Source organism: Parambassis ranga, chromosome 4 (genome assembly GCF_900634625.1).
Source record: "Parambassis ranga chromosome 4, fParRan2.1, whole genome shotgun sequence".
Lineage (NCBI taxonomy): Eukaryota > Metazoa > Chordata > Actinopteri > Ambassidae > Parambassis > Parambassis ranga.
Genome location: NC_041025.1, coordinates 2,182,373 through 2,203,826, shown reverse-complemented (window position 1 = coordinate 2,203,826; position 21,454 = coordinate 2,182,373). Strand labels below are relative to the sequence as shown.

Sequence of the window (21,454 nt, the reverse complement as noted above, 5' to 3'; positions counted from 1 at the left end):
AGGCTTTGCGGCCACAGCCTCGGACAGCCACATCGACAATGGAGGCAGAGAACATGGTCCACTCCGACTCAATCTGGACCTATATGTCACACATTTCATAAAACAAAGACAAATGAAGTCAGAATATGTACAAAACAGTTATCCTTCTGATTGTTACAGCAGGATTCATTCACTGTCCCACTGGGCAGCTCGCCGTGATCGTATAGTGGTTAGTACTCTGCGTTGTGGCCGCAGCAACCCCGGTTCGAATCCGGGTCACGGCAGATTTTAAAATCCTTTCTTAGTGACACCACAACTTTACAGGAGAAAAAACCTAAAGTATTAGCGTGCAAAAAGCAAAAATGTACTTTACTGTGGCCGTGCAACTATAAAGAGACACAGTACTCAAGCCGAAGTCAAGTCCCGAGTCAAGACAGATGAGTCTCAGGTCAATATTGACAAGTCAAAGTCAAGTTTAAATTCCTAAACTGAATTTTGAATAATTTCAAATCACTTTAACAGATAAATGATATATTGAATTTAAATGACAGATCATACTTCTTAAATCTGGACCTATATGTCACACATTTCATAAAACAAAGACAAATGAAGTCAGAAAATGTACAAAACAGTTTTCCTTCTGATTGTTACAGCAGGATTCATTCATTGTCCCACAGGACAGCTCGCCGTGATCGTATAGTGGTTAGTACTCTGCGTTGTGGCCGCAGCAACTCCGGGTCACGGCAGATTTTAAAATCCTTTCTTAGTGACACCACAACTTTACAGGAGAAAAAACCTAAAGTATTAGCGTGCAAAAAGCAAAAATGTACTTTACTGTGGCCGTGCAACTATAAAGAGACACAGTACTCAAGCCCGAGTCAAGACAGATGAGTCTCAGGTCAATATTGAAAAGTCCAAGTCAAGTTTAAAATCCTAAACTTTGAATTTTGAATAATTTCAAATCACTTTAACAGATAAATGATATATTGAATTTAAATGACAGATCATACTTTTTAAATCTGGACCTATATGTCACACATTTCATAAAACAAAGACAAATGAAGTCACCTAATGTACAAAACAGTTATCCTTCTGATTGTTAGAGCAGTATTGATCCACTGTCCCGCTGGGCAGCTCGCCGTGATAGTATAGTGGTTAGTACTCTGCGTTGTGGCCGCAGCAACCCCGGTTCGAATCCGGGTCACGGCAGATATTGAAAACCTTTCTTAGTGACACCACAGCTTTACACTAGAATAAGCCAACATGTTAGCTGAGTGTGCAAAGACGTGTAAAAGTAGCTTTTTTGGCACTGTAACTTTAAAGAGACGCGATGTTGCTCATTTAGGCATAAAGCCACAAGTTTCAGATGTCACAGTCACAGTTTATTAGCTACTGCAGCAACAGTTTGGCTGGTCTCATGGTCTGTTTGATCAGGTTGAGGCAGCAAAACTACTTGGGTGGGTTTAAGAAATGATCCTGGTTTATGTTTACTTCTTCTGTTTCACATAAATACCCTGCATGTTTTTGGATTAGCAGTGTGATCAGTGCAGTGACAACACAAATCAGCAAGTGGATACAATCTCTGAGACATTGATCACACATACTAGATTGTACATTTACTCAGACTCAGTGTCTTTGTCTAAGTTTAAATTGCGCCAACTGGACTCAAGAATGTTTTTCACCTGGATTAATAGGAGCATCCACGGATTTATTACTAAATGGTTTAGTATGGCCGAATTATGTCACAGTGTTGGTGGAGTACTACTTACCCCTTCTTAGGCGCCAGATGGTTTGCAGAATCTCTTTGAGGGCTACCAATATTCCTCCTCCATGGCCTCAACAAACTCTTCCCAGACTTCCGGTGTCCACCACCGGGTCCGGAGATTGCCGCCACGACAGGCACCGGAGGCTTCGCGGCCACAGCCTCGGACAGCCACATCGACAATGGAGGCAGAGAACATGGTCCACTCCGACTCAATCTGGACCTATATGTCACACATTTCATAAAACAAAGACAAATGAAGTCAGAATATGTACAAAACAGTTATCCTTCTGATTGTTACAGCAGGATTCATTCACTGTCCCACTGGGCAGCTCGCCGTGATCGTATAGTGGTTAGTACTCTGCGTTGTGGCCGCAGCAACCCCGGTTCGAATCCGGGTCACGGCAGATTTTAAAATCCTTTCTTAGTGACACCACAACTTTACAGGAGAAAAAACCTAAAGTATTAGCGTGCAAAAAGCAAAAATGTACTTTACTCTGGCCGTGCAACTATAAGATAAGATAAGATAAGATAAGATAAAACTTTATTAATCCCGAAGGAAATTCTTGTGCCAGAGGTATTAAGTTACATTAAATGCAGTTAAGTACAGAGTATAAGTGTCACTATAATCCAAAAAGAGTACAGTACGCGGTATGAGCACAATATATGATACATGGATACAATATGGAGATGTAAGGTGCTAAGTAAACATAATATAGGAATGACAGTGATGCCTGACATGATTATCTAGCGCTTCTCCCTACAGAAAGGGGAGGAGTTATACAGTCTGATGGCCACTGGCAGGAAGGACCTCCTGTGGCGTTCTGTGCTGCTCCTCGGTAGTCTCAGTCTACCACTGAATGTGCTCCTGTAGGACAGCAGTGTGTCGTGCAGGGGGTGAGACGTGTTGTTACGAATACTGAGGAGTTTCCTCAGTATCCTCCTCTCCGTCACCTCCACCACAGACTCCAGCTCCACTCCCAGCACCGAGCCAGCCTTCCTAATGAGCTTGTTGAGTCTGTTGGTGTCGGCCGCCTTCATCCTGCTGCCCCAGCACACTACAGCGTAGAAGATGACGCTGGAGACCACCGAGTGGTAAAACATCTGCAGCATGGTCTGGCAGACGTTAAAGGACCTGAGTCTCCTCAGTAGATACAGGCGACTCTGTCCCTTCCTGTATATTGCCTCTGCGTTTGTGGACCAGTCCAGTTTGTGGTCAATGTGGACACCCAGGTATTTGTAGCTGTCCACAATGTCCACATTGGTACCCTTGATGCTGACCGGGTTAGGAAGTGTCTGGTGCTTCCTGAAGTCCACCACCAGCTCTCTTGTCTTTGTGACATTCAGCTGCAGGTGGTTCTGTCCGCACCACTCCACAAAGCTGTCCACCACACTCATATACTCCACCTCCCGACCTCTGCTGGTACAGCCCACAATGGCAGAGTCATCCGAGAACTTCTGCAGGTGGCAGGACTGTGAGCAGTGTCTGAAGTCCGATGTATAGAGTGTGAACAGGAATGGAGACAGTACCGTGCCCTGGGGTGCCCCCGTGCTGCTCACTATCGTGTCCGAGACGGTGTTCCTCAGCCTCACAAATTGTGGTCGACCTGTAAGATAGTTAGTGATCCAGGTGACCAGTGGGGTCTCTACCTGCATGTCCAGGAGCTTCCTATTCAAAAGGGCAGGCTGCACGGTGTTAAACGCACTGGAAAAATCAAAGAACATGATTCTAACAGTGTTACCTGCCTCCTCCAAGTAGGTGTGTGCTCTGTGCAGCAGGTAGATGATGGCGTCCTCCACTCCAATACGGGGCTGGTAAGCAAACTGCAGGGGGTCCAGCGATGGTTCCACAACAGCACGCAGGTGTTTCAGGACCAGCCTCTCCAGAGACTTCATCACATGTGAAGTCAGAGCAACTGGTCTGTAGTCGCTGTGTGTGCTTGGATGTTTGGTCTTGGGCACAGGAACAAGGCATGTTGTCTTCCACAGGGCAGGGACAGTCATCAGGCTCAGACTCAGGGAGAAGATGTGCTGGAAGACCCCACACAGCTGTGTGGCGCAGTCCCTGAGTACTCTGGGGCTGAGTCCGTCCGGTCCTGCAGCTTTTCCCGGTCGTAGTCGACTGAACTCCCTCCTCACATCTTCTGTGGTGATGGCAACTGTGGACACAGAAGAGCAGAGAGAGAGAGATCTGATGGGGGAGGGTGGGGGGTTGTTAATGGAAGTTGGGGTAAGGGGGGCAGGGTGATGTTATTGATGGGGAGGTGAAACTGGTTAGTATGGTTAGGGGGAGGGGGAGGAGGAGGTACATTGTTGTTATTGACAGGTGTTAATGGTGCATCACAGGGAGGGGGAGGGGGAGGGTGGTCAGGGAGTGGATCAAACCTGTTGAAAAACAGGTTCAGCTGGTTGGCCTCCTGCAGATCTCCATCCATCAGCTGGTCGGAGATCCTATTGTGGCCGGTGATGGTTCGCATGCCACTCCATACCTCCCTCAAGTTGTTCCGGGCAAGTTGGCTCTCCAGCTTCCTCCTGTAGCTCTCCTTGCCCTCTCCAATCTTCTCCTTCACCTCTGCCTGGGCCCTCCTCATCTCCTCTCTGTCTCCACTCAAGAAGGCTGTCTTCTTTCTGTTGAGTGATGCCTTGATGTCCTTTGTCACCCATGGTTTATTGTTTGGGAAGCAGCGTATTGACCTGGTGGGGATTAGAGAATCTGTACAAAAATTAACATATTCTGTGATACAGTCTGTGAGTGTGTCTACATCCTCACCGTGAGTGTCACAGAACACATCCCAGTCAGTCACCTCAAAACATCCCTGCAGGGTCTCCAGGGCTTCCGGTGTCCACCTCCGTACAGTTTTGGTGGTCACCGGCTGCCGCTGTACTGCTGGTATATACTGGGGTTTGAGGTGGACTAGGCTATGGTCTGATCTGCCCAAGGGAGGGAGAGCTATAAAGAGACACAGTACTCAAGCCGAAGTCAAGTCCCGAGTCAAGACAGATGAGTCTCAGGTCAATATTGACAAGTCAAAGTCAAGTTTAAATTCCTAAACTGAATTTTGAATAATTTCAAATCACTTTAACAGATAAATGATATATTGAATTTAAATGACAGATCATACTTCTTAAATCTGGACCTATATGTCACACATTTCATAAAACAAAGACAAATGAAGTCAGAAAATGTACAAAACAGTTTTCCTTCTGATTGTTACAGCAGGATTCATTCATTGTCCCACAGGACAGCTCGCCGTGATCGTATAGTGGTTAGTACTCTGCGTTGTGGCCGCAGCAACTCCGGGTCACGGCAGATTTTAAAATCCTTTCTTAGTGACACCACAACTTTACAGGAGAAAAAACCTAAAGTATTAGCGTGCAAAAAGCAAAAATGTACTTTACTGTGGCCGTGCAACTATAAAGAGACACAGTACTCAAGCCCGAGTCAAGACAGATGAGTCTCAGGTCAATATTGAAAAGTCCAAGTCAAGTTTAAAATCCTAAACTTTGAATTTTGAATAATTTCAAATCACTTTAACAGATAAATGATATATTGAATTTAAATGACAGATCATACTTTTTAAATCTGGACCTATATGTCACACATTTCATAAAACAAAGACAAATGAAGTCACCTAATGTACAAAACAGTTATCCTTCTGATTGTTACAGCAGTATTGATCCACTGTCCCACTGGGCAGCTCGCCGTGATCGTATAGTGGTTAGTACTCTGCGTTGTGGCCGCAGCAACCCCGGTTCAAATCCGGGTCACGGCAGATATTGAAAACCTTTCTTAGTGACACCACAGCTTTACACTAGAATAAGCCAACATGTTAGCTGAGTGTGCAAAGACGTGTAAAAGTAGCTTTTTTGGCACTGTAACTTTAAAGAGACGCGATGTTGCTCATTTAGGCATAAAGCCACAAGTTTCAGATGTCACAGTCACAGTTTATTAGCTACTGCAGCAGCAGTTTGGCTGGTCTCATGGTCTGTTTGATCAGGTTGAGGCAGCAAAACTACTTGGGTGGGTTTAAGAAATGATCCTGGTTTATGTTTACTTCTTCTGTTTCACATAAATACCCTGCATGTTTTTGGGTTAGCAGTGTGATCAGTGCAGTGACAACACAAATCAGCAAGTGGATACAATCTCTGAGACATTGATCACACATACTAGATTGTACATTTACTCAGACTCAGTGTCTTTGTCTAAGTTTAAATTGCGCCAACTGGACTCAAGAATGTTTTTCACCTGGATTAATAGGAGCATCCACGGATTTATTACTAAATGGTTTAGTATGGCCGAATTATGTCACAGTGTTGGTGGAGTACTACTTACCCCTTCTTAGGCGCCAGATGGTTTGCAGAATCTCTTTGAGGGCTACCAATATTCCTCCTCCATGGCCTCAACAAACTCTTCCCAGACTTCCGGTGTCCACCACCGGGTCCGGAGATTGCCGCCACGGCAGGCACCGGAGGCTTCGCGGCCACAGCCTCGGACAGCCACATCGACAATGGAGGCAGAGAACATGGTCCACTCTGACTCAATCTGGACCTATATGTCACACATTTCATAAAACAAAGACAAATGAAGTCAGAATATGTACAAAACAGTTATCCTTCTGATTGTTACAGCAGGATTCATTCACTGTCCCACTGGGCAGCTCGCCGTGATCGTATAGTGGTTAGTACTCTGCGTTGTGGCCGCAGCAACCCCGGTTCGAATCCGGGTCACGGCAGATTTTAAAATCCTTTCTTAGTGACACCACAACTTTACAGGAGAAAAAACCTAAAGTATTAGCGTGCAAAAAGCAAAAATGTACTTTACTGTGGCCGTGCAACTATAAAGAGAATGGGAGTCAAGGAAGCCATCTATGTTAAGCTGGAAAAACCCTCCCTTAAGTCCTGAGTCAAGACAGATGAGTCTCAGGTCAATATTGACAAGTCCAAGTCCTAAACTTTGAATTTTGAATAATTTCAAATCACTTTAACAGATAAATGATATATTGAATTTAAATGACAGATCATTCTTTTTAAATCTGGACCTTTATGTCACACATTTCATAAAACAAAGACAAATGAAGTCACAAAATCTACCAAAAATAAATAATTTCTATAGCACTATAATGAGTGCCACAATATCAAGTTTGGTGAGGACACTTTTTATACATTTTTATAAATAGTGTTATACATGTGTGCAGTGAGTGCCCTCTACAGGTTTAATGGCAGCTACTGCAGCAGCAGTCTCATGGTCTGTTTGATCAGATAAACTACTTTTACACGTCTTTGCACACTCAGCTAACATGTGTAAAGCTGTGGTGTCACTAAGTCATTAAGAAAGATTTTCAAAATCTTAAAATGCTAAAATGAAGATACACATATTTTTCATCCATCAAATTAGAAACCTTTCATTAGTAACTTTAGAAACATGTTAACATAAATGTTTTGCCATTTCCTGTAAAGTCTTTATTTTCACTATGAAGGTTTTCAAAATCTGCCCTGACCTGGATTCGAACCGGGGTTGCTGCAGCCACAACGCAGAGTACTAACCACTATACGATCACGGCGAGCTGTCCTGCAAGATGATGAAAAGGTCCTGCTGTAACAATCAGAACTATTCACTAATTAGTAATAAGTCTGTGGATGCTCCTATAAATCCAGGTCAAAAACATCCTTGAGTCCAGTTGGCCTTGGCACTTGGACAAAGACACTGAGTGTCTGAGTAATTGTACAATCTAGTATGTGTGATCAGTGTCTCAGAGATTGTAGCCATTTATAAGGCCCCTTCACACTGGAGAAAGTCAATCCAGCTAGAGTGGGATTGAATCTGGATAGCTTTTAAGCTGGGTATATTCAGACCTATTTTCAAATCTGACTATGAGACACGTGCCAAACTGCTAGTGGATCATTGCAAAATTCAGACCGTTCAGGCTGTAGAGGGCAGGAGAGTGAGCGCACATGCATCATGCGTTTTTTTCTCTATACTGACAGTGCTGTGAAAAACACAAAGGTGTGAGCGTGTGGGACAGCACATTTTTGGATTTCATCTATTAAACCAAACATTTCTGCAGCATGTTTATTGCATTTCAATTATGACTGATGTCATGATTCCCAGTTTGGTTTCCTTTGCATCCTGCTTGTGTGTTGACCTTTGTGTATTTAAGTCTTGTGCTCCCCCTCCACCCCTGTCTTGGGTTCTTTGAATATTTGCAAATTACAAAATATTGTATAACCATCCATCCATCCATCTTCTAAACCGTCTAGACCAGGCCTCTCTGCTCGCCCTGTCCTCCTCTCTGCAGGCTGCAGCTGGAATGAGCTTTGGAACTCTCTGCAGCTCTGTGTGTCTGTGTGACTCACTCACAGGCTTTGATGTGTCACAATAAAACACCAACGTTCTAATTTTGTTGCCCCTTGGCTTGTTTAAATGTGTAAAAGTGGCTTCAATGAACTACTTGTTACATCAAACATTTATTTATGTGCAACAAGCACTAGAAACATGACAGAAATGCACAAAAAGAAAGCCACCACACACACACACACTCTCATGCTATGTGCCTGTGCAGCTACTTCAGCCGAGTCACAAGCCACACTATGGCACGCTGTCCAGTCAGCACAGCAGCCACTGACGTTTCAATGATAAATACACATTCATTTCTGTTCCTATTTGGCTTTTCATTAAAGAATTTTAATATTTGAATTTTTTTGTGAGAAAAACAAGTTCATTTGTGCATCATTGATTTTGAAAAATGTGTGGTTCTGCAGTGCTCTTCGTTCACACACACACAGCTTGTGGTCTGCTGGGACCAACACAGTCTCCTTTCGTATGCTCTCATGTCCTCTCATTTCCAGAGACGTACACCAAAACACATGTTGACAAGAGACATTTCCTGCTGCAAGTAGGTGGCGCTATGACTGTATTATCATATTAGCATTTCAATCTGTTCAGACTCAGACTCAAATTACCACATTTTTCCAATAGGGCTTTGCACGATCCTAAGTGCTCGGGCCCTTGAAATGGCAGTTTTTAAAAAAATGATAGATTTATTAAGTAGTTAGGATGGCCAGTGATGGCTACAAAGATGAATGATGGCTTTGTAGAAAAACATAAATTTATCATTACATTTTCAATGTTACTCACAAAATTGTATATATGGTATGTTTTCTCATCAAAATGTGTCTCCACCTGCTGGACACAGATGTGACATTCACACAGTAGGTACACATCAAATTACACCTCTCCGATTACAAAGTGTGATGATTTGTGTCACGTTTTCGTCATGAGGTGTGAGTTTCTGAATGTTATCAAAAAAGACGTTTTGTAACATCTAGGCACATATTTAACTGCTTTAAACTTACAGTGGCTATAACAATTCTTTATGGCCATCACTGGCTAATGATGCTGAGTTTCTAGGTGCTATCGTTTCCCTTTCACCTTCAATCTGATCAAATATGACACAAACAATTACTACACGTAAATAACTCACATTTATTGACCTACACTTATGGTTTGTCTTTCCAGTCAACATTGTTGTTTCCAATTAAAAACTAAACATATTAAACGTTTGGATAAAAGGGAAAAAGAATCTCTCTAATGTGTTACTGCTTTTTTTTAACATTTACATGTCTCCCTCATTGTTAAATTAAATTCTAAAGAAAACAATAGCACATAACAAAAAGTACTTAAAAGCAGAATAAATGGGGGTTTCACAACAAGTCCTGGCTGTCTGCAGAAACAATTGTCTGCTAAAACGCTTATTATTACTTTATTGTTATTATTCTTACATTGGTTATCTTTTTTTCTTCATATACATTTCTTAACTAATCAGGGCTGAAAAACATTTAGCACTTTGGTTATTGAGTCTAATATGAAACACACTCCCATCAGGGTGGAGTGAGAAACTTTATCTGCACAGAATTATTATGTCTTTTTATTAGAACTGTATTTAACAGGTTTCTCAATGTCTGTACTGTCCCCAAAAGCCCACTTCCATTGGTAGTATTGTCTATCTTCTTCCACCCAGCAGATGCAAGACTAACTCCTCGTCTTCAGCCAGAGAGAGGCCAGTGTCAAGAGGTGTGGGTTCATCTTCCATCTGCCTTGCTTTCTTACTCCTCCCCACTGTCAGATCGTCCTCTTCCTCGTCACTGCTGTCACTGCTGTGATGCCGTTTTGCTGACCTTGCCTCATCCTCCTCGTCCCCCTCTTCGTCCTCTGACTGTGCCTTGTCAGGATCTGGCAGGCAGCTGGGGTCAAACTCGTCTTCACTGTCTCTGGCCAGGTAGGCCACCACCTCGTCCTCCTCCTCGTCAGACTTCTGGCCGTGCTGCTTGCTGGCCTCCCTCCTGGCTGCCTTGGCCTTCAGCCTCTTTTCTCTGTGTTTGGCTTTCACCTTGCGGCTGAACTCCTGCTTATCGAACTCCTGGTCCTCACGTCGCAGCCTTTCTCTGGCCTTTTCCACATTGATGCCTGCGACCTCCTCCTCCTCCTCTTCACCCTCCTCTTCAACAGCCAGTGTCTTCTGGACCGGAGGCCATAACTGCACAGCCTCACCCTCTTCACTAAACGTCACTTTGGTGTTGACTTGAAAGTTTCTTTTCAGGATCTTTTTAGCCTCTTTATACTTTGTCTCTTTTTCGGTCTTCTTTTTGGACTGCAGCTCAGGATCATCTGAACTATCTTGGTCTTCTGTCAGATTAAAGACATCCTTTCTTTTGACCGTCAGCAGGTCCAGGTCTCGTAGATCATCTTCATCCTCATTTTCACCAGCATTAAGAAGCATCACCTTGGACTGAGCACCTCCCTCCACCTCGCTTTCATCTTCTGACTCCGAGCTCTGACTTTCCCTGTGAGGGGCGTCCCCTTTCAGCTGGGATTTAAAGCTCTTCAGCTCCTCCTCTTCTTCGTCGTCTTCTTCTTCCTCATCTTCAGACTGCTCCTCCCCTCTCTGCCCTTCCTTCTCAGCTCTCTGGGCCTGAGCTTTCTTAAGGAAGCGTACCCTGGGAGCCACAGCGAGGCCCAGTGACGATGCATACTCATCTATCTGGAGTTGGAAGACATCAAACACCTCTTTGTTCTTCATCAGAAAGACAGAGCGCAGGTAGGAAATAAAGCACCTTTGCGCTCGCTCCTTCTGCTCCTTCTCTTGAGCCAGAAAGGAATCTAGCTTCTGCTGGACAGTCTGTAATTTTTCTGGATTCACCTGGAATGAGAAAATACGTTTATGAATACAACACTACCCACCAACACATGGACCTTTAAGAACACATTCTACCTTGTAGATTACAGTTATATTGAAGCAAAAACAACTTTGTCTGACTGATAATATTTATGTTATTTTGCACATTTTTACAGGTGAGAAATCTGATATTGTCCTGCATCTAGCATTTTGTACACGGATTTTTCCTCCTGCTAACTGCTACTACTACTGTGGATGTGTGATGTCTCACTTGGATCTTATTGATGGGAACCTTCTTCTCCTGCAGCTGGTGGAGCATGCCCTTCTCCTCTGAGGGCAGCAACAGGAGCAGGGCCTCTCCCCCCTCCTTGTACCTGGCAGTCCGGCCCACCCTGTGAATGTAAGTGTCCGCATCCTCTGGACAGTCAAACTGCAACACCCAGTTGACAGCAGGGAAATCCAGGCCTCTGGCTGCTATGTCGGTGGCGAAAAGCACGGCGTTGTGCTTTTTGAGGAAGTCATTGTAGACCTCCACCCGCTTCATCTGCTGCTGCTTTCCATGCAGAGCCAAAATGGATATGCCAGGTCTGAGGCGGCAGAAGGCACGGAACAGGTACTGCACCTCCTTGCAGCAGGCGAAGAAGACTATAATTTTCTTCTTCAGGTGGCTCCTGATGAACGAGTAGAGCATGTTGACCTTCTGGTGGAGTTCACATACCACATAGCTCTGCTCAAGGGTGGCTGGCGTGCTGAACTTTGCTTTCTCATGAACCCATACGTATTCTGGGTCTTTGAGACTGAGCCGAGCCAGGTCTTTGACAGACTTGGTCTGCGTGGCAGAGAACAGCAGCGTCTGCCTGGACTTTGGAAGATTCTCCACAATGGCGTTCAGTGTATCTGCAAAGCCCATATCCAGGATGCGGTCTGCTTCATCCAAGACCAGCACATGGAGATTTGATGCATGGAAGGTGGCTGTCTCATCCATGTGCTGCAGCAGCCGGCCAGGGGTGCATATGACAATGTTGGTACGATGGATTCTCTCCGACTCACTCTTTAGATCCTTCCCACCGATGATGAGCCCTGCAGAGAACTCGTGGTTCTTCCCCACCTTGCGGAGGACTTCAAAGGTTTGATAGGCAAGCTCTCTGGTTGGAGATATGATGAGGGCACCGAGGCCGTCCATGGAGCTCCACTGCTGGCGGTACAGACACTCCAGCACTGGAATGAGGAAGGCTAAAGTCTTCCCAGAGCCAGTCTTAGCTGCGCCGAGGACATCTTTCCCTTGCAAAGCAAGGCCGATGGTCTGTCTCTGGATTTCTGTGGGCTGCCTGTATTGAGCTCCCTGCAAACCTAACAGGGTTTTCTTTGAAATGGGAAAGTCTGAAAACTTGACAGCCTCTTTGCTGTTAATGTCTGCGTATTTGCTAACAAGCCTGTTGATATTCTCTCGTTCGACTTGCCACTCGGGCTTCTTCGGTCCTCTATGTCGCTTCACTTGTGCTTTCTTGTTGTTGTACTTTTTCTTCCACTTCTCGAAGTTTTTAACGGGGTCGACGCCACCTTTCATCTTCGCTGGCGTCACTTTCTTCCCGGTTGTTTTTGAGCCTTTCTTCTCCATGTTTTAACAGAACAGAGCGGTAAAACTATTAAAAACACATTGCCTGCACTAGCTAAACAGCGTGGAGAAATGACCGTCGCATTTGGTTGTGACGCAATCATTACGCGACACGAAATGATAATTTACCCTCTGATTTTCCTGCCAGGCAGCACACGTTAAAGTCGTTTTATTTTACCTAAAAAGCCCAAATAACGAAAACAGTTGTTTACAGCTGCTTCTGGCTACTTGTTTATTTACAGTGATGTTTGCAGGATACAGTTCCTACTGATAAAATGATCATGGGAGCTACCTTATATTACCTGGGAGTCCACACTTGGGGAAAAGAAGGGTTATTGGAAATGGCCCTCTCAAATATTTGTAAAATATTGTTGGAAATAAAACTAAGCACATAGTCGAATAAAAAAGAATATAGGAAAGAAAGACATATTTAAGTTTTTATTGCTTTTCGCAACTGTATTAATTTGACAAAAACACTTTCCACTTGTCATGTTGCGGATTTTTTTTCTTTTTAAAGATGACATATTGTGAACATGTAAACAGGAAGCATCGGCTAATATTCAGCTTGTCTTCAGTTTAAACTGTTATTATGTGTAGTGATGGCTGATCAGGCTTTGTTGAAGCTTCAACACCTGATGAAGAAATTACTCGAGGCTTCAGTGACACAGTGCTCGAGTAGGACATCTAGTGGTCAATTAAACGAAATACAATCGAGGTGTGTGTTATTGGTTCATGGAGTATTTAGGATTCGCCATGTAAATTGTTGTTCGACTACACTACATGGTTTAATGGTTTCAAACTGACACAATAAAAAATATATATGGCATTTGACACGTCTGATTGTAATAGGCTATAGTGATATATTTATCCTGACATGTTGTATTATAAAAGTTATTTTTTAATTTAACAAGGCAGTGATTTTAGTAGTTCTAAACTGTAAACCAATAAACAGTCATTAAATGTATTGGTTCAACCTTTTTTTCTGTATGTCATGGAGCAAAAAGAGAAACAACACACTTCCGGTGTTCCAGTTTAACTGGTGATCATGTTGACTGGTGATATTTGTTTACATTCCAGGCAACCAGATGTGCTTGGTGTTGGCCTCCGCAGATTCGTCACAATCCGAGACCACTCCTATGCTGTGTGGCCGTCAAATGTTGCAAGATATAGATATCTGCGTTGAATAAAAACAGCCGTCCTGTCGATACCGTGCACAGAAAGTAATGAAAACGTGCTTATAAAACAAAACAGCCACATGTATAAATAAAGCCCCATGCGGGATTCGAAACTCTGCACAACAGCAATATGATTACCAACCCAGCGTCGTATTCTCTGCACCACGGACAAGCTACTGTCTCCCGTCGCTTTACCTGCACATATCTCCTTCACGGTGTTGGCCGTTCAACACACGTGAGTGATGCGGTGAACACGCCCATGTTAACCAGTGACAGTCACAACTTAACATGGGCAGATGACCCTCTTTAAAAGCGAAATAAACCAACACAAAGCAGCGTTTTTCACAGCGAAACTCAGCTATAGGGAAGAATACACAAGCACGGACACCGTCACGTTGAATGGATTTGATGTGAACCATGTGAAATATGTAACTCTGGCCTTTTTGATCGGACCACCGAACTACAGCCACCATTCAAAACATAAGCAGCGCTGTGTGTCACAGCGACGCTGGTATTGTGAAGAACATTCAAAGACAACCACCACGACGTGACCACAGTCCAGTTATCATCTTCCATGGTGCCCTATAAAGGAGCTAAATGCAGCTTTATCCCGATATCTGTGGTTGATTCTGTCACTCGCTCACATTTAGGCGGCGAGGTTAACGCGCCCATGTCAACTAGTGACAGTCACAACTTAACATGGGCAGACTTCTGTATCCTCAAAAACAAACGATCGTCTCACACAGCAAACTCAGGTGATGTAAAAACACACAGACATGGCCACCGAGGACACAGACCGTGGGCTGACAGCGTTTTTTGGGTTCGGTGTAAACATTTAGAGCTAGTTTAAAGCTCTGTTTGATTACACTGCTGAGCCACAGACACCGGAAGCGAAATGCACCTTTCAAAATAAGAGCAGGTGGCACCATGCACAGCCACCCCAGAAGAAACTACACACAATATGTATCGTTACTTGTGTTTGTTTGTATGTATGCACTAACGATACAAATTGTTTAAATTGTTTACGGTAGTTATCAAACAAACACACAAAAGTACAAGTAGTTTCTTCTGGGGTGGCTGTGCATGGTGCCACCTGCTCTTATTTTGAAAGGTGCATTTCGCTTCCGGTGTCTGTGGCTCAGCAGTGTAATCAAACAGAGCTTTAAACTAGCTCTAAATGTTTACACCGAACCCAAAAAACGCTGTCAGCCCACGGTCTGTGTCCTCGGTGGCCATGTCTGTGTGTTTTTACATCACCTGAGTTTGCTGTGTGAGACGATCGTTTGTTTTTGAGGATACAGAAGTCGGGCCATGTTAAGTTGTGACTGTCACTAGTTGACATGGGCGCGTTAACCTCGCCGCCTAAATGTGAGCGAGTGACAGAATCAACCACAGATATTGGGATAAAGCTGCATTTAGCTCCTTTATAGGGCACCATGGAAGATGATAACTGGACTGTGGTCACGTCGTGGTGGTTGTCTTTGAATGTTCTTCACAATACCAGCGTCGCTGTGACACACAGCGCTGCTTATGTTTTGAATGGTGGCTGTAGTTCGGTGGTCCGATCAAAAAGGCCAGAGTTACATATTTCACATGGTTCACATCAAATCCATTCAACGTGACGGTGTCCGTGCTTGTGTATTCTTCCCTATAGCTGAGTTTCGCTGTGAAAAACGCTGCTTTGTGTTGGTTTATTTCGCTTTTAAAGAGGGTCATCTGCCCATGTTAAGTTGTGACTGTCACTGGTTAACATGGGCGTGTTCACCGCATCACTCACGTGTGTTGAACGGCCAACACCGTGAAGGAGATATGTGCAGGTAAAGCAACAGGAGACAGTAGCTTGTCCGTGGTGCAGAGAATACGACGCTGGGTTGGTAATCATATTGCTGTTGTGCAGAGTTTCGAATCCCGCATGGGGCTTTATTTATACATGTGGCTGTTTTGTTTTATAAGCACGTTTTCATTACTTTCTGTGCACGGTATCGACAGGACGGCTGTTTTTATTCAACGCAGATATCTATATCTTGCAACATTTGACGGCCACACAGCATAGGAGTGGTCTCGGATTGTGACGAATCTGCGGAGGCCAACACCAAGCACATCTGGTTGCCTGGAATGTAAACAAATATCACCAGTCAACATGATCCCCAGTTAAACTGGAACACCGGATCACATGTCGCTCAAAAACAACACTCACGGAAGTTTAATGTGGAGAATTTCAAAATAAAAGATTACTAACAAATAACCAAATACAGATAAGAGTGTGAAAACGAATATTTGTTACAAAATTCTAAACAAAATGGCATGGAGCCAGATTTTTCTTTTTACTCTATTAGCTTTACTTTTTTCTAAAGTAAAGTTTCATTCAAAAGTGACAGTAGAATGATCCGTTTTATTTTGAAAGACGTGACCGGAATATGGATGTGACCATGTTGAAGCTGGTGCTGCTCTACGGACACCTGATTATTAGACAAGGCAGATGATAAACAAGTATTAAGGCAGGTTATTTTGCACAAACCGGAGCCTATATTCGTCGACTGAGGCTCGCTAACACCTCTGCTGCCCCTATGCTCGACAAGGCATGGCAGAGAGACAGGACAATGAGGTAATATTCAGGGCTGCACTGGTTACCAGACACAGTGCACATTTTGTTTTTAGGTTTGCTCGTTTGTCCTAACGCCCATAACTCAACAAAGTCCTGTTTAAGTGAGGCATAAATACAAAAGTCTCCTGAGCAGGCAAAGCTGTATTAGCATCCCTAAACGAACTTAACCTAATATTAGCTTTAGCATTACAAGAATTAGCAACGTCTGTCAAAACGAAAGAAAACACAAGCGATGTTGGAGCTTTACTGCCCATTTAAGTTCACAAATGTTATTTTGTGTCCGACAGATAAATACCAACAGATTACCTCGTCAAGAAAACATACGAGGTAGACAGCAACGCATGAAAACACAGTTCTAACTTAGCCTCAAATGATGTAGCTAATGTAGTACAGGTTTGTTGCTTTGTTTTACAGCAAACTGTGCATAGCATCTTTACTATCCTATATATCTCTGCATTATTTTATGAATATATACATTTATATATATTATAAACGTTGATGCACTGTTGTTATTAAACTATCTTGAAATTACAGATATTAAATCTGGCAACAAGTACGTCATATCTTCTTGCTAGCGAACAGGAAGACTGGGAAAGTCGAACCGGTGTATTTTACAATATCAACATGATCACCGTGATTTATTTTTAAACAGCTGTTTTCCCCCCCAGCAATGAAACGTTACATATTTGGTAGCTCAAATCATTGATACAGTATTATTATTATTATGATCAGAAGTTGCAGTCCTCTGTGACCATATGAGTCCATACATCTGACATCTGACATCTGCTTGTCATAGTGATAAATTGTGAAGCTGTCACACAAAGATTTGTGTTAACTTGGTTTGCATGACAGCAGGCACCTGAACAGCCCACCTTCATGCACTGTTCTGTTTCTCCACATAAGGTGGAGGAGGCTGACCAGATCTACCTGCTTATGAAGGAGGACTATAGGATCTCCCGGAATGTGCGTCTGGCGTGGTTTCTTGGTAAACTTAACCAAGTCATCTGGCCTGCCTCGAAACCTGAAGTGGTGAGTTAATGCTGATCCTTAATTTTGCTTCCTATCCTTGCTGATGCAGCCTAGAGGTCACAATCTGAACTCTTATATATGCGAGTTCAGATTGTGCCACTTCCCTTCCCATCACTGATTATGGGGTTGTTGCAGCGCACTGTATGACTTATTCATTGTTCTTATCACTGCCAGATACACCTCAATGTGCTCTGTTAGTGGAAGTTTAGAGAAGTTTGTTAAGGGTAAGTGAAATTTGAAAGTCAGCAATGCCTGAGGAAAAAAACACACAATAGCTTTTGTGTGTTTATCTACTACCTCAGCCCTACTTCAGCTAATTACCTAATGATATCCACAATGTTATGATTCTCCTGCTGGGCTGCTGTATAGAAACATTCAACAGCACTAATGTCTCAATGTTACTCAGACCTTGTAAGTCACTAACCTTCAATATGACACATTTATAGCTGAACTCAGAAAACGAGCTGGATTTGCTGAGCATCTTACCTAAAGGATGGCAGCCGGATTTCTCCCCCACCCTGTACCCCTGCATATTGATGCCATCCACTCGAGCCACCTTTTTGGCCCGGCGGTACCGCTTCATCATCGAGCTGGACCTCAGCCCATCCACAGGGATTGTGGTAAGACTTACACAGTCTGTTGGTTTGTAGATTGCCACCTGAATGCACTTAGGATACACAAGTAATATTAGAAAGTAATTAGAATCACAAATGTTTGTCTTACTTTTTAGTTTCACTCTCACAGTTTTGGCTTAGTATCATGTCACTACACAGACACATCCTCTGATTCTGTTCATGGGCTTTTGGTGTTTTTAAGTGTGAATATTGGTCTGTTTGCTGATGTGAGGATGCTGGTGTTGTCCGAGCAACAAGCCTGATTGAGTCAACTGGATCACATCCAAAATAGATTATTTTTACATATAAAAGGCTCAGTGTCTTAGAGATGTAATACAAGAATGCTGATATAACAGACTGGTTGTTAAGAAATCAAAAACAAACTGTGTAATTATCTTAATTGCTTCTATGTGATATAATATAGATATTATCTGAAAATGAATCTGCAGACCACACTGCTGACAGTTTTTATGCTCTTTTGAACCATGCTTAAGGGACAGCAGCGTTAGTTTGCTGTTGCACAACTTGGCTCAGATTATTGTGCAGCAATATACTGTACGTACCAAGACCAACCATCTGTGAACCATTTTTTTTCCACAAAAAGAAAAGACATCTAAAGTGTTTTATTTAAAATAAGCTGATAATAAGTTGATAACAACTATGCAGCCAGAGGCTATTAGAGGTTAGGCAGTGAAAATCCACTGAGCCAGTTTAAGCATGCAATATATTGCATGGACTGTCTCTAGGAGCTTTTCAGAGACCCAGAGCCTGACTGATTTATTGTATTATATGAAGTATTGTTTAATTATCTAAAAGTAAATTTGCTGGTACATACAATTTAAATGCTACTCCCTGTTATAATGTTGGTATCAAAGTCTAAGGTCTTATGTAAATCGATGGAAGTGTGCCTGTCAATCACCCTGTCTGCAGTGTTTACTTGAAGATGAATTCAGTATCAAAAGGTGCTTATCATAAATTGATTGAATTGTCTGTGTTTTGCTTCGTGTCCTGCAGGATGACAGCACAGGAGAGATGATCTTTGACGAGGTCTTCCACGCCTTGTCGAGATGTCTGGCTGGCCTGGCACAACCATTTAAAATCCCTGGAACTGATCAGCTTTTTAAGCCGAAGATCTTCATCACCATCTTGGCATATTCATCGATTATTGGCCTCACTTCACATCAGGTCATTACAGTAGCTTACATGTTTGTTTATTTGTACAATATTCTAAAAAGGTACACTTACTGAGATGCAAATAACATCGGTTTGTTTGTTTTGGTCTTATTGCCGAACCCTAATGTTGATGTGTATTTATTTCTGTGTGATGTCTGCTGCTGACAATGTTACTGACAGTCCTGACTCCCCCAGCAGGTTTTGGTACAAGGCTGTCAGCTCGATAGAACAGACCTCGATGAGTTCCTGCATCACATCTACCAACAGCTCAGGGCAGTGGAGAGCAGCATTGCAGAGGTCCTACATCAGCAACACGAACAGGCAAGTGTTACACAATTTGTTGTACTGTGCATACAAGACATCTTTTTACTGCAAACAGTAACATGAATACCAGTATCCCCAAAGATCAGGAAGGGTCTGTCTGGTGGTAGTATATATTTTTTTAAGTACATCAACTACTACACAAATATTCCTTATTCTTTGCCTTGCTGACATGTTTAACTGTTTGTTGTTGTGCATATTTTTTATCATTTGTCACATATGTGTTGTTTCAAGCTTGGGCATTCTGTCTTGTCATTGCTCAGTTTAAAGGAGGGGTTTATTTATAGTATGGGGTTACCCTCAGATGAACTTGTAAAAAATACCCCCCTTAGGTTTCGCTCATTTCCTGGCAACCTGCAATAATTATTATGTTACCGGATATTATAGACACTCTAGTCACAGTTATGTTTATACGTCAGTGTTCCATCTTTTAATTCAAGCAACTCACATCAACAACACACCATTAAACATTTTCACTGTGTTATTATCTGGGAAAAATTTGACAATGTGTGGGTAATACTAAGTCCCCCCATTAATCAATAGCTTGTAGATCCAGCTTCAGCAGCAATAACTTTAAGAAATGGTTTCCTGTGTGACTTTATCTGTCTTCTCACTGGAGACACTGTCACTCCAGATAGTTTGAAATAGTTTCATAAGTCTTTCAGATTGATGTGCAGCAACAGTCTCTAACACCATTGGTTATGTCTTTCTCTCTTGTCATTGTTAACACACACCTGAATGTTGCAGAGCAGCAAATGTCTGTTTTTATAGAGGTCTGTACACCTGCTGATGATCAATTCATCAAGGACTGAGTTAAAAGAGAGGGTACTAATTTTTGACCAGGACAAAGTCACATTTTTTCAGTGTCACTGACATTAAAGCATACAATAAAGCCATGTGTGTTTCTAGTGTATAATTGTTAATAAAAATTGTACATTCAAGTAAATGAAGTAGATTTACAATATGTTGATCTCAGCGGGCTGTCTTCTTTCTCCATGTGTCATGCAAGCAGGCGATGCCTAACATCCTGTGTATTTGGTGGTCTTGTTTGTTGACAACGATTTGTATTTATTGTTCTCCTGTCTCTGTTAGACTGTGGAGCCAACACAAAGTTCAAGTCATCCGGTCAACAACCTGGATGCCCAACCTCACAGAAAGCAGGGCATTTCCATGGTGTCAGCTGACATGGGTCTGGTCAGCATGGTACGTCAGGGCATTCTCGCTCTTCAGCTGCTGCCTCCTAACTCCAGTGCAGGTAGGTCTGTTCTAAGTACCTAAGAAGTTTTCCTAAATGCTTTCTCAGTTGCTGAATTATTTCCTTCCACACCCCCTGTCGACACTTGTAGCAGCTTATTCAACATAGACTATGAAAAGGTTTTTTGGAGCTCTCATTGGGTCCTCAGGTTTCATGAATGTTCATCTCAAATATTCATCAGCCTGCTACCATATCAGTGTCTGATGCACTTTGGTGTTTGTCTTGCCCAGAGAACAAATAAACAATAATCTAACAACTACATAATTGTATAGATACATTGATACAACTGCATTCATTGTTATAGATATTAAACTTATTGTTGTCATTTGGTATAATAAAGTTAGCATGCATATGGCTGTGGCCAATCTGAACCTGATTGGACAACCCTTATGACATGTATTGTATGACTTAACATTTCAGAATAATGCTCAGAGATGGGCTATAGAAGCTCACTGTATTTGCCAATATCCCTGTTGAAATACATATTTGTCAGGCCAAATGCAAATAACAGCCATTGGCTGCTAGGTCAGTACATTTTTTTGGAGTTTTACTTTACTAGTTAGTCCAGATGCACGTTGTCTTCTGTGCTATGTGCAAAGTTGTTGGAATCAGGTTTGAGGTCTCAAATATTGTTTGTGTGTTTTAGGCATCATTATAATCACGGACGGAGTGACAAGTGTTCCTGATGTAGCCGTGTGTGAAACCCTGCTGAATCAGCTCAGGAGTGGAACCATAGCCTGCTCCTTTGTGCAG

The 21,454-nt window shown here is 42.8% G+C and overlaps 2 protein-coding genes and 5 non-coding genes across 16 annotated transcripts in view; 6 read left to right on the top strand and 1 right to left on the bottom strand.

Annotated features, from left to right (window-relative positions):
- The first annotated feature begins 191 nt into the window (after nucleotides 1–191).
- On the top strand, nucleotides 192–263 carry trnah-gug (transfer RNA histidin (anticodon GUG)). The gene has a single exon. It is a non-coding gene; the product is annotated as a tRNA-His (tRNA).
- Nucleotides 264–1,116: 853 nt separating this feature from the next.
- On the top strand, nucleotides 1,117–1,188 carry trnah-gug (transfer RNA histidin (anticodon GUG)). The gene has a single exon. It is a non-coding gene; the product is annotated as a tRNA-His (tRNA).
- Nucleotides 1,189–2,076: 888 nt separating this feature from the next.
- Nucleotides 2,077–2,148, top strand: trnah-gug (transfer RNA histidin (anticodon GUG)). Its single transcript has one exon. It is a non-coding gene; the product is annotated as a tRNA-His (tRNA).
- Nucleotides 2,149–5,442: 3,294 nt separating this feature from the next.
- On the top strand, nucleotides 5,443–5,514 carry trnah-gug (transfer RNA histidin (anticodon GUG)). The gene has a single exon. It is a non-coding gene; the product is annotated as a tRNA-His (tRNA).
- An 888-nt stretch (nucleotides 5,515–6,402) lies between these two features.
- Nucleotides 6,403–6,474, top strand: trnah-gug (transfer RNA histidin (anticodon GUG)). The gene has a single exon. It is a non-coding gene; the product is annotated as a tRNA-His (tRNA).
- Nucleotides 6,475–9,204: 2,730 nt separating this feature from the next.
- ddx10 (DEAD (Asp-Glu-Ala-Asp) box polypeptide 10) lies at nucleotides 9,205–12,614 on the bottom strand. The gene is made up of 2 exons (XM_028404658.1): nucleotides 11,186–12,614; nucleotides 9,205–10,938 (listed from the first exon to the last, which is right to left on the bottom strand). The coding sequence occupies exons 1-2, from the start codon at nucleotides 12,530–12,532 to the stop codon at nucleotides 9,742–9,744; spliced, it is 2,544 nt and encodes an 847-aa protein (XP_028260459.1). The 5' UTR covers nucleotides 12,533–12,614; the 3' UTR covers nucleotides 9,205–9,741.
- Nucleotides 12,615–16,131: 3,517 nt separating this feature from the next.
- szt2 (SZT2 subunit of KICSTOR complex) overlaps nucleotides 16,132–21,454 on the top strand; it is a 64,205-nt gene continuing 58,882 nt past the window's right edge. For all 10 annotated transcript variants that reach the window (XM_028404597.1, XM_028404604.1, XM_028404601.1 and 7 more), the window contains exons 1-7: nucleotides 16,132–16,309; nucleotides 17,213–17,338; nucleotides 17,785–17,958; nucleotides 18,967–19,137; nucleotides 19,324–19,446; nucleotides 20,539–20,701; nucleotides 21,348–21,454. In XM_028404597.1, coding sequence (XP_028260398.1) covers nucleotides 16,286–16,309; nucleotides 17,213–17,338; nucleotides 17,785–17,958; nucleotides 18,967–19,137; nucleotides 19,324–19,446; nucleotides 20,539–20,701; nucleotides 21,348–21,454 — 888 coding nt within the window. In that variant the 5' untranslated portion in view covers nucleotides 16,132–16,285. The remainder of the gene's footprint in view (nucleotides 16,310–17,212; nucleotides 17,339–17,784; nucleotides 17,959–18,966; nucleotides 19,138–19,323; nucleotides 19,447–20,538; nucleotides 20,702–21,347) is intronic.

Excerpts from the sequence above, each read along its gene's own strand:
- ddx10 (XM_028404658.1), bottom strand. The coding sequence starts at position 12,532 with ATGGAGAAGAAAGGCTCAAAAACAACCGGGAAGAAAGTGACGCCAGCG. Across the intron at positions 10,939-11,185 it reads TTCCCATCAATAAGATCCAA|GTGAATCCAGAAAAATTACA; the intron begins GTGAGACATCAC and ends TTCTCATTCCAG.